The sequence below is a fragment of the Hypanus sabinus genome, chromosome 19, assembly GCF_030144855.1.
Source record: "Hypanus sabinus isolate sHypSab1 chromosome 19, sHypSab1.hap1, whole genome shotgun sequence".
Classification (NCBI taxonomy): Eukaryota; Metazoa; Chordata; class Chondrichthyes; order Myliobatiformes; family Dasyatidae; genus Hypanus; species Hypanus sabinus.
Window position 1 is genome coordinate 2,934,364 of NC_082724.1, and position 14,972 is coordinate 2,949,335.

General features: G+C 52.7%; 1 protein-coding gene across 1 annotated transcript in view; it reads right to left on the reverse strand.

Annotated features, from left to right (window-relative positions):
• The window catches only part of xpc (xeroderma pigmentosum, complementation group C), a 65,866-nt gene that overhangs the window by 29,662 nt on the left and 21,232 nt on the right, over positions 1-14,972 (reverse strand). The window contains exon 6 of the mRNA XM_059943899.1: positions 9,497-9,581. Within this exon, the coding sequence (XP_059799882.1) occupies positions 9,497-9,581 (85 nt within the window). The remainder of the gene's footprint in view (positions 1-9,496; positions 9,582-14,972) is intronic.

Here is a 14,972-nt window from a genome sequence, read left to right on the forward strand (position 1 = left end):
GAGTAAAATCAGAGCTCATGGCATTGGGGGCAGGGTTTCAACATGGATAGAAAACTGGTTGGCAGATAGAAAGCAAAGGGTAGCAGTGAATGGGTGTTTCTCTGACTGGCTGGAGGTGACTAGTGGGGTACCACAGGGCTCTGTATTGGGACCACAGCTCTTTACGATTTATGTCAATGATTTAGATGAGGGCATTGAAAACTATATCAGCAAGTTTGCTGACGATACTAAACTGGGTGGCAGTGTGACATGCGAAGAGGACGTTAGGAGAATACAGGGAGACTTGGATAGGCTGAGTGAGTGGGCAGATACTTGGCAGATGTCATTCAATGTGAATAAATGTGAAGTTATCCACTTTGGAAGCTGGAACAAGAGGGCAGAGTATTGTCTGAACGGTGTCGAGTTAGGTAAGGGAGAAATGCAAAGAGACCTAGGAGTCCTAGTTCACCAGTCAATGAAGGTGAATGAGCAAGTGCAACAGGCAGTGAAGAGGGCAAATGGAATGTTGGCCTTTGTTACAAGGGGAATTGAATACAAGAGCAAGGATGTTCTTTTGCATTTGTACAGGGCCCTGGTGAGACCACACCTGGAATATTGTGTACAGTTTTGGTCTCCAGGTTTAAGGAAGGACATTCTGGCAATTGAGGAAGTGCAGCGTAGATTCACTAGGTTGATTCCTGGGATGGCAGGGCTGTCTTACGCAGAGAGATTGGAGAGATTGGGCTTGTACACACTGGAATTGAGGAGATTGAGAGGGGATCTGATTGAAACGTTTAAGATAATTAAAGGATTTGATAGGATTGAGGCAGGAAATATGTTCCAGATGTTGGGAGAGTCCAGTACCAGAGGGCATGGATTGAGAATAAGAGGTCAGTTATTTAAAACAGAGTTGAGGAAGAGCTTCTTCTCCCAGAGAGTTGTGGAGGTGTGGAATGCACTGCCTCGGAAGACGGTGGAGGCCAATTCTCTGGATGCTTTTAAGAAGGAGCTGGATAGATATCTGATGGATAGGGGAATCAAGGGATATGGGGACAAGGCAGGGACTGGGTATTGATAGTGAATGATCAGCCATGATCTCAGAATGGCGGTGCAGACTCGAGGGGCCGAATGGTCTACTTCTGCACCTATTGTCTATTGTCTATTGACACAAAGGTTGGAGGTGTTGTGGATAGTGTGGAGGGCTGTCAGAGATTACAGCGGGACATCGATGGGATGCAAAACTGGGCTAAGAAATGGCAGATGGAGTTCAGCACGGATAAGTGTGAGGTGGTTCAATTTAGTAGGTCAAATATGATGGCAGAATATAGTATTAATGGTAAGACTCTTGGCAGTGTGGAGGATCAGAGGGATCTTGGGGTCTGAGTCCATAGGACGCTCAAAGCTGCTACACAGGTTGACTCTGTGGTTAAGAAGGCATATGGAGCATTGGCCTTCTTCAATCATGGGATTGAGTTTCAGAGCCAAGAGATAATGTTGCAGCTATATAGAACCCTGGTCAGACCCCACTTGGAGTACTGTGCTCAGTTCTGGTCGCCTCACTACAGGAAGAATGTGGAAACCATAGAAAGGGTGCAGAGGAGATTTACAAGGATGTTGCCTGGATTGGGGAGCATGCCTTATGAGAACAGGTTGAGTGAACTCGGCCTTTTCTCCTTGGAGCGACGCAGGATGAGAGGTGGCCTGATAGAGGTGTACAAGATGATGAGAGGCATTGATCGTGTGCATAGCCGGAGGCTTTTTACCAGGGCTGAAATGGCTAGAACGAGAGAGCATAGTTTTAAGGTGCTTGGAAGTAAGTACAGAGGAAATGTCAGGATTAAGTTTTTTATGCAGAGAGTGGTGAGCGCATGGAATGGGCTGCTGGCAGTGGTGGAGGTGGATACGACAGGGTCTTTAAAGAGACTCCTGGATGGCTGCATGGAGCTTAGAAAAATAGAGGGCTGTGGGTAAAGCCTAGGTAGTTTAAGGTAAGGACATGTTTGGCACAGCATTGTGGGCCAAAGGGCCTTTTTGTGCTGTAGGTTTTCTATGTTTCTATGGCACATGGATGATAGAAAAATGGAGGCTGTGTAGACTGGTGTTAGAGAAGGTTGAAAGGTCAGCAGAACATCATGAGCTTTAGGGCCGAGACTGTGCTGTGATGATCTATACTGGATGGACTCTTCATTACCACTGAATGACGAAAGGGCATAGACATCTTAAAGAGGTGGGGGTGGGGTGAAGCAAGATCTGACCAAACTGCTTAATCCCTCTTCATACAACAAAGCTACCATCTCGGGAATCTCCGCTGCACTTTTCCTATCCCTGAGTGCTCCACGATATTCCAGGTGCAATCTTACCAGGGCCTGGATTCACTTCAGAGAGACTCCAACACTCACAGTCAACGTAACCACCTCCCTCCCCAAGGCCTAGGGAGGGTGCCTCCCGTAGTGGGGTTGCCTAAAACAAGAGGGCACAGCCTCAGAATGGAGGGGCGTCCCTTTAGAACGGAGATGAGGAGGAATTTCTTTAGCCAAAGGGTGGTGAATCTGTGACAATTTATTCTTTTCAGAGATACAGTGTGGAACGTGCCCTTCCGCACCACCTAGAAACTCACCAATTTAACCCCAGATTAATCACAGATTAATTACAACGATCAATTAACCCACTAACCAAAATGTCTTTCGTGGGAGGAAGGCAGAGCAGCTGGAGAAAATGGATGGGGTCACAGCATACAAACTCTTTACAGACAGCACTAAAATTGGACTCCAAACTCCAAAGCACTGCTGTAAAGGCACTGCACTGACCACCCGTTGCCATGGCGCCCCACACAGTGGTGGGGGCAAGTCAATGGATATGTTTAAAGCTGATAGCTTCCCGATTAGTCAATGGTTAATTAGACATCAATGGTTACGGAGAGAAGGTAGGAGAATGGGGTTGAGAGGGATAAGCCATTACCCCATGGCAAGCAGACTCGATGGGCCAAATGGCCTATTTCTGCTTCTGTGTCTTATGATCTAACTGTGTGCTGAACCGTCATGTTAACTGTCTGTGATTTCGACGAGAACACCAGCTCCCTCCTGCACTGACACCATTCAGCAGATGATACAGAACAGAAAGAGCCATTGGGGCCATCGAACCTTCTATAGCCACAGGATGACAGACAGCTTACCTACCAGAACCTCCGCTCTCCACTTACCCCATCTGTCACTCGGCAGCCTCGGCCCTACAAACATTCACCAGTTCCTGCTCTTTAGTGAAAATGGTTCCAAACATAGATCATTACCGCACAGAGCAGGCCACTTGGCCCACAACCTTATACCGACCCTCTACATATTCTAAGATCAATCTAACCCTTCCCTCCTATGTTACCCTCCATTTTTCTATCATCTCTTAAATGTCCCTAACGTATCTGTCTCCCCATTACCCCAGCAGTGCATTCCACAGACCCACCACCCTCTGTAAAACACCCACCTCTGACATCCCCGATACTTTCCACCTCCTCATATCAGCCATTTCTACCTGGGAAAAAGTCTCTGGCTGTCCACTCTATCTATGTCTCCTATCATCTTGTACACCTCGATCAAGTCACCTCTCAACCTCCACCTCTCCAGAAAGCCCTTGCTCGCTCAAACTTTCCTCACAAGACATGCTCCAACACTGGTCACACCACAGTACTCTGTTCGGTTTTGCTTAAAGGATGGACAAGGAAGGATGCTGTCATGACTCAAGAACCTGAGTCACAGAGAGATTGGGCAGGCTGCGACTTTATTATTCGGTGGAGTATAGAGAACGAGAGGTGACCTCATGGAGGTGTATAAAATCACCAGGGGCTAGGGCAGGGTAAATGCCCATTGACTTTACCCCAGGGCTGAGGAACCAAGAACCAGAGAGCACAGGTTTAAGCTGAGGGGGCAGAGATTTAATAGGAACCCGAGGAACAACTTTTTCACCCAGAGGGTGATGGGTAAATGGAATGAGCTGCCAGAGGATGTAGTTGAGGCAAATACATTAACAGTTAAAAGATGCTTGGACAGGTACATGGATAGGAAAGGTTTAGAGGGATGTGGACAGGTACACGGATAGGAAAGGTTTAGAGGGATGTGGACAGGTACACGGATAGGAAAGGTTTAGGGAGATATGGGCAGGTACACGGATAGGAAAAGTTTAGAGGGATGTGGGCAGGTACACGGATAGGAAAGGTTTAGAGGGATGTGGAGAGGTACACGGATAGGAAAGGTTTAGAGGGATGTGGGCAGGATAGGAAAGGTTTAGAGGGATGTGGGCAGGATAGGAAAGGTTTAGAGGGATGTGGGCAGGATAGGAAAGGTTTAGAGGGATGTGGACAGGATAGGAAAGGTTTAGAGGGATGTGGACAGGATAGGAAAGGTTTAGAGGGATGTGGAGAGGTACATGGATAGGAAAGGTTAGGGGGATGTGGACAGGATAGGAAAGGTTAGGGGGATGTGAACAGGATAGGAAAGGTTTAGAGGGATGTGGAGAGGTACATGGATAGGAAAGGTTAGGGGGATGTGGACAGGATAGGAAAGGTTAGGGGGATGTGGACAGGATAGGAAAGGTTTAGAGGGATGTGGAGAGGTACATGGATAGGAAAGGTTAGGGGGATGTGGACAGGATAGGAAAGGTTAGGGGGATGTGGACAGGATAGGAAAGGTTAGGGGGATGTGGACAGGATAGGAAAGGTTAGGGGGATGTGGACAGGATAGGAAAGGTTAGGGGGATGTGGACAGGATAGGAAAGGTTTAGAGGGATGTGGAGAGGTACATGGATAGGAAAGGTTAGGGGGATGTGGACAGGATAGGAAAGGTTAGGGGGATGTGGTCAGGATAGGAAAGGTTAGGGGGATGTGGACACGATAGGAAAGGTTTAGAGGGATGTGGAGAGGTACATGGATAGGAAAGGTTAGGGGGATGTGGACAGGATAGGAAAGGTTAGGGGGATGTGGACAGGATAGGAAAAGTTAGGGGGATGTGGACAGGATAGGAAAGGTTAGGGGGATGTGGACAGGATAGGAAAGGTTAGGGGGATGTGGACAGGATAGGAAAGGTTTAGAGGGATGTGGACAGGATAGGAAAGGTTTAGAGGGATGTGGACAGGATAGGAAAGGTTTAGAGGGATGTGGAGAGGTACATGGATAGGAAAGGTTAGGGGGATGTGGACAGGATAGGAAAGGTTAGGGGGATGTGGTCAGGATAGGAAAGGTTAGGGGGATGTGGACACGATAGGAAAGGTTTAGAGGGATGTGGAGAGGTACATGGATAGGAAAGGTTAGGGGGATGTGGACAGGATAGGAAAGGTTAGGGGGATGTGGACAGGATAGGAAAAGTTAGGGGGATGTGGACAGGATAGGAAAGGTTAGGGGGATGTGGACAGGATAGGAAAGGTTAGGGGGATGTGGACAGGATAGGAAAGGTTTAGAGTGATGTGGACAGGATAGGAAAGGTTTAGAGGGATGTGGAGAGGTACATGGATAGGAAAGGTTAGGGGGATGTGGACAGGATAGGAAAGGTTAGGGGGATGTGGTCAGGATAGGAAAGGTTAGGGGGATGTGGACACGATAGGAAAGGTTTAGAGGGATGTGGAGAGGTACATGGATAGGAAAGGTTAGGGGGATGTGGACAGGATAGGAAAGGTTAGGGGGATGTGGACAGGATAGGAAAAGTTAGGGGGATGTGGACAGGATAGGAAAGGTTAGGGGGATGTGGACAGGATAGGAAAGGTTAGGGGGATGCGGACAGGATAGGAAAGGTTAGGGGGATGCGGACAGGATAGGAAAGGTTAGGGGGATGCGGACAGGATAGGAAAGGTTTAGAGGGATGTGGACAGGATAGGAAAGGTTTAGCGGGATGTGGACAGGATAGGAAAGGTTTAGAGGGATGTGGACAGGATAGGAAAGGTTTAGAGGGATGTGGACAGGATAGGAAAGGTTTAGAGGGATGTGGACAGGATAGGAAAGGTTTAGAGGGATGTGGACAGGATAGGAAAGGTTTAGAGGGATGTGGAGAGGTACATGGATAGGAAAGGTTAGGGGGATGTGGACAGGATAGGAAAGGTTAGGGGGATGTGGACAGGATAGGAAAGGTTTAGAGGGATGTGGAGAGGTACATGGATAGGAAAGGTTAGGGGGATGTGGACAGGATAGGAAAGGTTTAGAGGGATGTGGACAGGATAGGAAAGGTTAGGGGGATGTGGACAGGATAGGAAAGGTTTAGAGGGATGTGGACAGGATAGGAAAGGTTAGGGGGATGTGGACAGGATAGGAAAGGTTTAGCGGGATGTGGACAGGATAGGAAAGGTTTAGAGGGATGTGGAGAGGTACATGGATAGGAAAGGTTAGGGGATGTGGACAGGATAGGAAAGGTTAGGGGGATGTGGACAGGATAGGAAAGGTTAGGGGGATGTGGACAGGATAGGAAAGGTTAGGGGGATGTGGACAGGATAGGAAAGGTTAGGGGGATGTGGACAGGATAGGAAAGGTTAGGGGGATGTGGACAGGATAGGAAAGGTTTAGAGGGATGTGGACAGGATAGGAAAGGTTAGGGGGATGTGGACAGGATAGGAAAGGTTTAGAGGGATGTGGACAGGATAGGAAAGGTTAGGGGGATGTGGACAGGATAGGAAAGGTTTAGAGGGATGTGGACAGGATAGGAAAGGTTAGGGGGATGTGGACAGGATAGGAAAGGTTAGGGGGATGTGGACAGGATAGGAAAGGTTAGGGGGATGTGGACAGGATAGGAAAGGTTTAGCGGGATGTGGACAGGATAGGAAAGGTTTAGAGGGATGTGGAGAGGTACATGGATAGGAAAGGTTAGGGGATGTGGACAGGATAGGAAAGGTTAGGGGGATGTGGACAGGATAGGAAAGGTTAGGGGGATGTGGACAGGATAGGAAAGGTTAGGGGGATGTGGACAGGATAGGAAAGGTTAGGGGGATGTGGACAGGATAGGAAAGGTTTAGAGGGATGTGGACAGGATAGGAAAGGTTTAGCGGGATGTGGACAGGATAGGAAAGGTTTAGAGGGATGTGGAGAGGTACATGGATAGGAAAGGTTAGGGGATGTGGACAGGATAGGAAAGGTTAGGGGGATGTGGACAGGATAGGAAAGGTTAGGGGGATGTGGACAGGATAGGAAAGGTTAGGGGGATGTGGACAGGATAGGAAAGGTTAGGGGGATGTGGACAGGATAGGAAAGGTTAGGGGGATGTGGACAGGATAGGAAAGGTTTAGAGGGATGTGGACAGGATAGGAAAGGTTTAGAGGGATGTGGAGAGGTACATGGATAGGAAAGGTTAGGGGATGTGGACAGGATAGGAAAGGTTTAGAGGGATGTGGACAGGATAGGAAAGGTTAGGGGGATGTGGACAGGATAGGAAAGGTTTAGAGGGATGTGGACAGGATAGGAAAGGTTAGGGGGATGTGGACAGGATAGGAAAGGTTTAGAGGGATGTGGACAGGATAGGAAAGGTTTAGAGGGATGTGGACAGGATAGGAAAGGTTTAGAGGGATGTGGACAGGATAGGAAAGGTTAGGGGGATGTGGACAGGATAGGAAAGGTTAGGGGGATGTGGACAGGATAGGAAAGGTTTAGAGGGATGTGGAGAGGTACATGGATAGGAAAGGTTAGGGGGATGTGGTTAGGATAGGAAAGGTTTAGAGGGATGTGGACAGGATATGAAAGGTTTAGAGGGATGTGGAGAGGTACATGGATAGGAAAGGTTAGGGGGATGTGGACAGGATAGGAAAGGTTAGGGGGATGTGGACAGGATAGGAAAGGTTAGGGGGATGTGGACAGGATAGGAAAGGTTAGGGGGATGTGGACAGGATAGGAAAGGTTAGGGGGATGTGGACAGGATAGGAAAGGTTAGGGGGATGTGGACAGGATAGGAAAGGTTTAGAGGGATGTGGACAGGATAGGAAAGGTTTAGAGGGATGTGGAGAGGTACATGGATAGGAAAGGTTAGGGGGATGTGGACAGGATAGGAAAGGTTAGGGGGATGTGGACAGGATAGGAAAGGTTTAGAGGGATGTGGACAGGATAGGAAAGGTTTAGAGGGATGTGGACAGGATAGGAAAGGTTTAGAGGGATGTGGAGAGGTACATGGATAGGAAAGGTTAGGGGGATGTGGACAGGATAGGAAAGGTTTAGAGGGATGTGGAGAGGTACATGGATAGGAAAGGTTAGGGGGATGTGGACAGGATAGGAAAGGTTAGGGGGATGTGGAGAGGTACATGGATAGGAAAGGTTAGGGGGATGTGGACAGGATAGGAAAGGTTAGGGGGATGTGGACAGGATAGGAAAGGTTAGGGGGATGTGGAGAGGTACATGGATAGGAAAGGTTAGGGGGATGTGGACAGGATAGGAAAGGTTAGGGGGATGTGGACAGGATAGGAAAGGTTAGGGGGATGCGGACAGGATAGGAAAGGTTAGGGGGATGCGGACAGGATAGGAAAGGTTAGGGGGATGTGGACAGGATAGGAAAGGTTTAGAGGGATGTGGACAGGATAGGAAAGGTTTAGAGGGATGTGGACAGGATAGGAAAGGTTTAGAGGGATGTGGAGAGGTACATGGATAGGAAAGGTTAGGGGGATGTGGACAGGATAGGAAAGGTTAGGGGGATGTGGACAGGATAGGAAAGGTTTAGAGGGATGTGGACAGGATAGGAAAGGTTAGGGGGATGTGGACAGGATAGGAAAGGTTAGGGGGATGTGGACAGGATAGGAAAGGTTTAGAGGGATGTGGACAGGATAGGAAAGGTTAGGGGGATGTGGACAGGATAGGAAAGGTTAGGGGGATGTGGACAGGATAGGAAAGGTTAGGGGGATGTGGACAGGATAGGAAAGGTTTAGAGGGATGTGGACTGGATAGGAAAGGTTTAGAGGGATGTGGAGAGGTACATGGATAGGAAAGGTTAGGGGGATGTGGACAGGATAGGAAAGGTTAGGGGGATGTGGACAGGATAGGAAAGGTTAGGGGGATGTGGACAGGATAGGAAAGGTTAGAGGGATTTTGACAGGATAGGAAAGGTTAGGGGGATGTGGACAGGATAGGAAAGGTTAGGGGGATGTGGACAGGATAGGAAAGGTTAGGGGGATGTGGACAGGATAGGAAAGGTTAGGGGGATGTGGACAGGATAGGAAAGGTTTAGAGGGATGTTGAGAGGTACATGGATAGGAAAGGTTAGGGGGATGTGGACAGGATAGGAAAGGTTAGAGGGATTTGGACAGGATAGGAAAGGTTTAGAGGGATGTGGACAGGATAGGAAAGGTTTAGAGGGATGTGGACAGGATAGGAAAGGTTAGGGGGATGTGGACAGGATAGGAAAGGTTAGGGGGATATGGATCAAACACAGGCAAACTGGACTGGCTTAGATGTGCTTCTGGGTCAGTATGGAAGAAATGCCAAGGGTGTGTTTCAGTCCTCTATTGTTCTCTGATTTACTGCCTGAACCCTTTGAAGGTACCAAAACTCCATGAATCCCAGTTTGGTTTTACAGACCTTGTGGATGTCCTCATGAAGCTGCCGAGTGAAACGGTTGATCATTCGACGGAGATAGGATTCAAATTCAGCTTCCCTCCTCTCTCTGCAGAACGAGGAACAGCAGATCCTCAGCTTACGGGTGAATTGGACTAAATGTCTGATTTCTTCAAAAGTCTGCCTCTCTGTAGTCCCATCAAAAACTTCAAACCGAGGAAGTCTGACCCTCCCTCAGTTACCCCCATTTTTGTTTTACAAACATAAAAAACTTTATTCAAAATTAAAAGATGTACAAAGGTCAAGGGTTATAATACAGTTATTGAATTCAAATTAAAAGAGAGTTATTACTGTCTATAATGCACTCAATTCCCAGGGAGTGGGGCCACCATTCCTGGGAATCCCCCCACTGAACTCATAATGATCACATGCCCCCTCTCCAGGGACACCCTGTCCCCAGAAGAAGGGCAAACAGTTGTCTCTAAGTCCTGACAGTTCACCAGCCAAGTCTCCACAATGGATCCCAGGTAGGGCTCAGATAGAGGGGTGTGGTGCTCCACACAAATGGCCTTAGCTCCTCTGACAGAGTATATCTCCCACTAACCCACTAAATGACCAGAGCACTTTCTCCAATTGACCGTGGCAGAGAACACCCACTGACAGCCTCGCATCCCCTGCAGGTCGACAGGGTTGGTAATCATAAGGACATGGTCGGCCCAGGACCAATCCTCGTCACACCCCGCCCCCCTCCGTACTGGGTGCCCCCGTACAAGGAGGGTGCATGGCTGAAGTCCAGCCAGAACCCGAGAAGCATCCCTTCTGATACTCAAACCGGGTCAGCAACCTCTCACACTCCATATCAGCGTGGTACACTGACTCCTCCTGGACACAGAATGGACAGGGGGACGGGGTGTCAGTGAACCTGCTCAGGAACCCATTATACGGGACAGTCCGATGCAACAACTTCCAGCCCAGATCCCCGGTGTACAGGGGAAGGACCCCTGCGAAGAGACCTCCTCTGGGGGCCTCCTCCACTCTCCGATGTTGAAACAGACTGCCAAGGCGAGTCTGGTCGGTCGACAGAGGCAAGGGAGTGAACGGTGTGCAGGAGCAGCTCGTACAAGGAACACTTCAGAGCCTCACAGAACGGCACCATGGGCATCTCCGCAAGACAGCTCACGTTGTGGGGTCCCTCTCCCGAGGCATCTCCACACTCACGTTGTGGGGTCCCTCTCCCGAGGCATCTCCACACTCACGTTGTGGGGTCCCACTCCCGAGGCATCTCCACACTCACGTTGTGGGGTCCCTCTCCCGAGGCATCTCCACACTCACGTTGTGGGGTCTCTGTCCCGAGTTGGACCCCGAGGCATCTCCACACTCACGTTGTGGGGTCCCTCTCTCGAGGCATCTCCACACTCACGTTGTGGGGTCCCTCTCCCGAGGAATCTCCACACTCACGTTGTGGGGTCCCTCTCCCGAGGCATCTCCACACTCACGTTGTGGGGTCCCTCTCTCGAGGCATCTCCACACTCACGTTGTGGGGTCCCTCTCCCGAGGCATCTCCACACACACGTTGTGGGGACCCTCTCCCGAGGCATCTCCACACTCACGTTGTGGGGTCTCTGTCCCGAGTCGGACCCCGAGGCATCTCCACACTCACGTTGTGGGGTCCCTCTCCCGAGGCATCTCCACACTCACGATGTGGGGTCCCTCTCCCGAGGCATCTCCACACTCACGTTGTGGGGTCTCTGTCCCGAGTCGGACCCCGAGGCATCTCCACACTCACGTTGTGGGGTCCCTCTCCCGAGGCATCTCCACACTCACGATGTGGGGTCCCTCTCCCGAGGCATCTCCACACTCACGTTGTGGGGTCTCTGTCCCGAGTCGGACCCCGAGGCATCTCCACACTCACGTGGTTGGGTTCTCTCTCCCGAGGCATCTCCACACTCACGTTGTGGGGTCCCTCTCCCGAGTCGGACCCCGAGGCATCTCCACACTCACGTTGTGGGGACCCTCTCCCGAGGCATCTCCACACTCACGTTGTGGGGTCCCTCTCTCGAGGCATCTCCACACTCACGTTGTGGGGTCCCTCTCCCGAGGCATCTCCATACTCACGTTGTGGGGTCTCTGTCCCGAGTCGGACTCCGAGGCATCTCCACACTCACGTTGTGGGGTCCCTCTCCCGAGGCATCTCCACACTCACGTTGTGGGGTCTCTCTCCCAAGGCATCTCCACACTCACGTTGTGGGGTCCCTCTCCCGAGGCATCTCCACACTCACGTTGTGGGGTCCCTCTCCCGAGGCATCTCCACACTCACGTTGTGGGGTCCCTCTCCCGAGGCATCTCCACACTCACGTTGTGGGGTCCCTCTCCCGAGGCATCTCCACACTCACGTGGTGGGGTCCCTCTCCCGAGTCGGACCCCGAGGCATCTCCACAATCACGTTGTGGGGTCACTCTCCCGAGGCATCTCCACATTCACGTTGTGGGGTCTCTCTCCCGAGGCATCTCCACACTCACGTTGTGGGGTCTCTCTCCCGAGGCATCTCCACACTCACGTTGTGGGGTCTCTCTCCCGAGGCATCTCCACACTCACGTTGTGGGGTCCCTCTCCCGAGGCATCTCCACACTCACGTTGTGGGGTCCCTCTCCCGAGGCATCTCCACACTCACGTTGTGGGGTCCCTCTCCCGAGTCGGACCCCGAGGCATCTCCACACTCACGTTGTGCGGTCCCTCTCCCGAGGCATCTCCACACTCACGTTGTGGGGTCCCTCACCCGAGGCATCTCCACACTCACGTTGTGGGGTCCCTCACCCGAGGCATCTCCACACACGTTGTGGGGTCCCTCACCCGAGGCATCTCCACACTCACGTTGTGGGGTCCCTCTCCCGAGGCATCTCCACACTCACGTTGTGGGTTCCCTCTCCCGAAGCATCTCCACACTCACGTTGTGGGGTCCCTCTCCCGAGTCGGACCCCGAGGCATCTCCACACTCACGTTGTGGGGTCCCTCTCCCGACGCATCTCCACACTCACGTTGTGGGGTCCCTCTCCCGAGGCATCTCCACACTCACGTTGTGGGGTCCCTCACCCGAGGCATCTCCACACTCACGTTGTGGGGTCCCTCTCCCGAGGCATCTCCACACTCACGTTGTGGGGTCCCTCTCCCGAGGCATCTCCACACTCACGTTGTGGGGTCCCTCTCCCGAGGCATCTCCACACTCACATTGTGGGGTCTCTGTCCCGAGTCGGAGCCCGAGGCATCTCCACACTCACGTTGTGGGGTCCCTCTCTCGAGGCATCTCCACACTCACGTTGTGGGGTCTCTGTCCCGAGTCGGAGCCCGAGGCAACTCCACACTCACGTTGTGGGGTCCCTCTCCTGAGGCATCTCCACACTCACGATGTGGGGTCCCTCTCCCGAGGCATCTCCACACTCACGTTGTGGGGTCTCTGTCCCGAGTCGGACCCCGATGCATCTCCACACTCACGTTGTGGGATCCCTCTCCTGAGGCATCTCCACACTCACGTTGTGGGGTCTCTCTCCTGAGGCATCTCCACACTCACGTTGTGGGGTCCCTCTCCTGAGGCATCTCCACACTCACGTTGTGGGGTCCCTCTCCCGAGGCATCTCCACACTCACGTTGTGGGGTCCCTCTCCCGAGGCATCTCCACACTCACGTTGTGGGGTCCCTCTCCCGAGGCATCTCCACACTCACGTTGTGGGGTCCCTCTCCCGAGGCATCTCCACACTCACGTTGTGGGGTCCCTCTCCCAAGGCATCTCCACACTCACGTTGTGGGGTCCCTCTCCCGAGGCATCTCCACACTCACGATGTGGGGTCCCTCTCCCGAGGCATCTCCACACTCACGTTGTGGGGTCCCTCCCCCGAGGCATCTCCACACTCACGTTGTGGGGTCCCTCTCCTGAGGCATCTCCACACTCACGATGTGGGGTCCCTCTCTCGAGGCATCTCCACACTCACGTTGTGGGGTCTCTGTCCCGAGTCGGACCCCGAGGCATCTCCACACTCACGTTGTGGGGTCCCTCTCCTGAGGCATCTCCACACTCACGTTGTGGGGTCCCTCTCCCGAGGCATCTCCACACTCACGTTGTGGGGTCCCTCTCCCGAGGCATCTCCACACTCACGTTGTGCGGTCCCTCTCCTGAGGCATCTCCACACTCACGTTGTGGGGTCTCTCTCCTGAGGCATCTCCACACTCACGTTGTGGGGTCCCTCTCCTGAGGCATCTCCACACTCACGTTGTGGGGTCCCTCTCCTGAGGCATCTCCACACTCACGTTGTGGGGTCCCTCTCCCGAGGCATCTCCACACTCACGTTGTGGGGTCCCTCTCCCGAGGCATCTCCACACTCACGTTGTGGGGTCCCTCTCCCGAGGCATCTCCACACTCACGATGTGGGGTCCCTCTCCCGAGGCATCTCCACACTCACGTTGTGGGGTCCCTCTCCCGAGTCGGACCCCGAGGCATCTCCACACACACGTTGTAGGGTCCCTCTCCCGAGGCATCTCCACACTCACGTTGTGGGGTCTCTGTCCCGAGTCGGACCCCGAGGCATCTCCACACTCACGTTGTGGGGTCCCTCTCCCGAGGCATCTCCACACTCACGTTGTGGGGTCCCTCTCCCGAGGCATCTCCACACTCACGATGTGGGGTCCCTCTCTCGAGGCATCTCCACACTCACGTTGTGGGGTCTCTCTCCCGAGGCATCTCCATACTCACGTTGTGGGGTCCCTCTCCCGAGGCATCTCCACACTCACATTGTGGGGTCCCTCTCCCGAGGCATCTCCACACTCACGTTGTGGGGTCCCTCTCCCGAGGCATCTCCACACTCACGTTGTGGGGTCCCTCTCCCGAGGCATCTCCACACTCACGATGTGGGGTCCCTCTCTCGAGGCATCTCCACACTCACGTTGTGGGGTCTCTGTCCCGAGTCGGAGCCCGAGGCATCTCCACACTCACGTTGTGGGGTCCCTCTCCTGAGGCATCTCCACACTCACGTTGTGGGGTCTCTCTCCCGAGGCATCTCCACACTCACGATGTGGGGTCCCTCTCCTGAGGCATCTCCACACTCACGTTGTGGGGTCCCTCTCCCGAGGCATCTCCACACTCACGATGTGGGGTCCCTCTCCTGAGGCATCTCCACACTCACGTTGTGGGGTCCCTCTCCTGAGGCATCTCCACACTCACGTTGTGGGGTCCCTCTCCTGAGGCATCTCCACACTCACGTTGTGGGGTCCCACTCCCGAGGCATCTCCACACTCACTTTGTGGGGTCCCTCTCCCGAGGCATCTCCACACTCACGTTGTGGGGTCTCTGTCCCGAGTTGGACCCCGAGGCATCTCCACACTCACGTTGTGGGGTCCCTCTCTCGAGGCATCTCCACACTCACGTTGTGGGGTCCCTCTCCCGAGGAATCTCCACACTCACGTTGTGGGGTCCCTCTCCCGAGGCATCTCCACACTCACGTTGTGGGGTCCC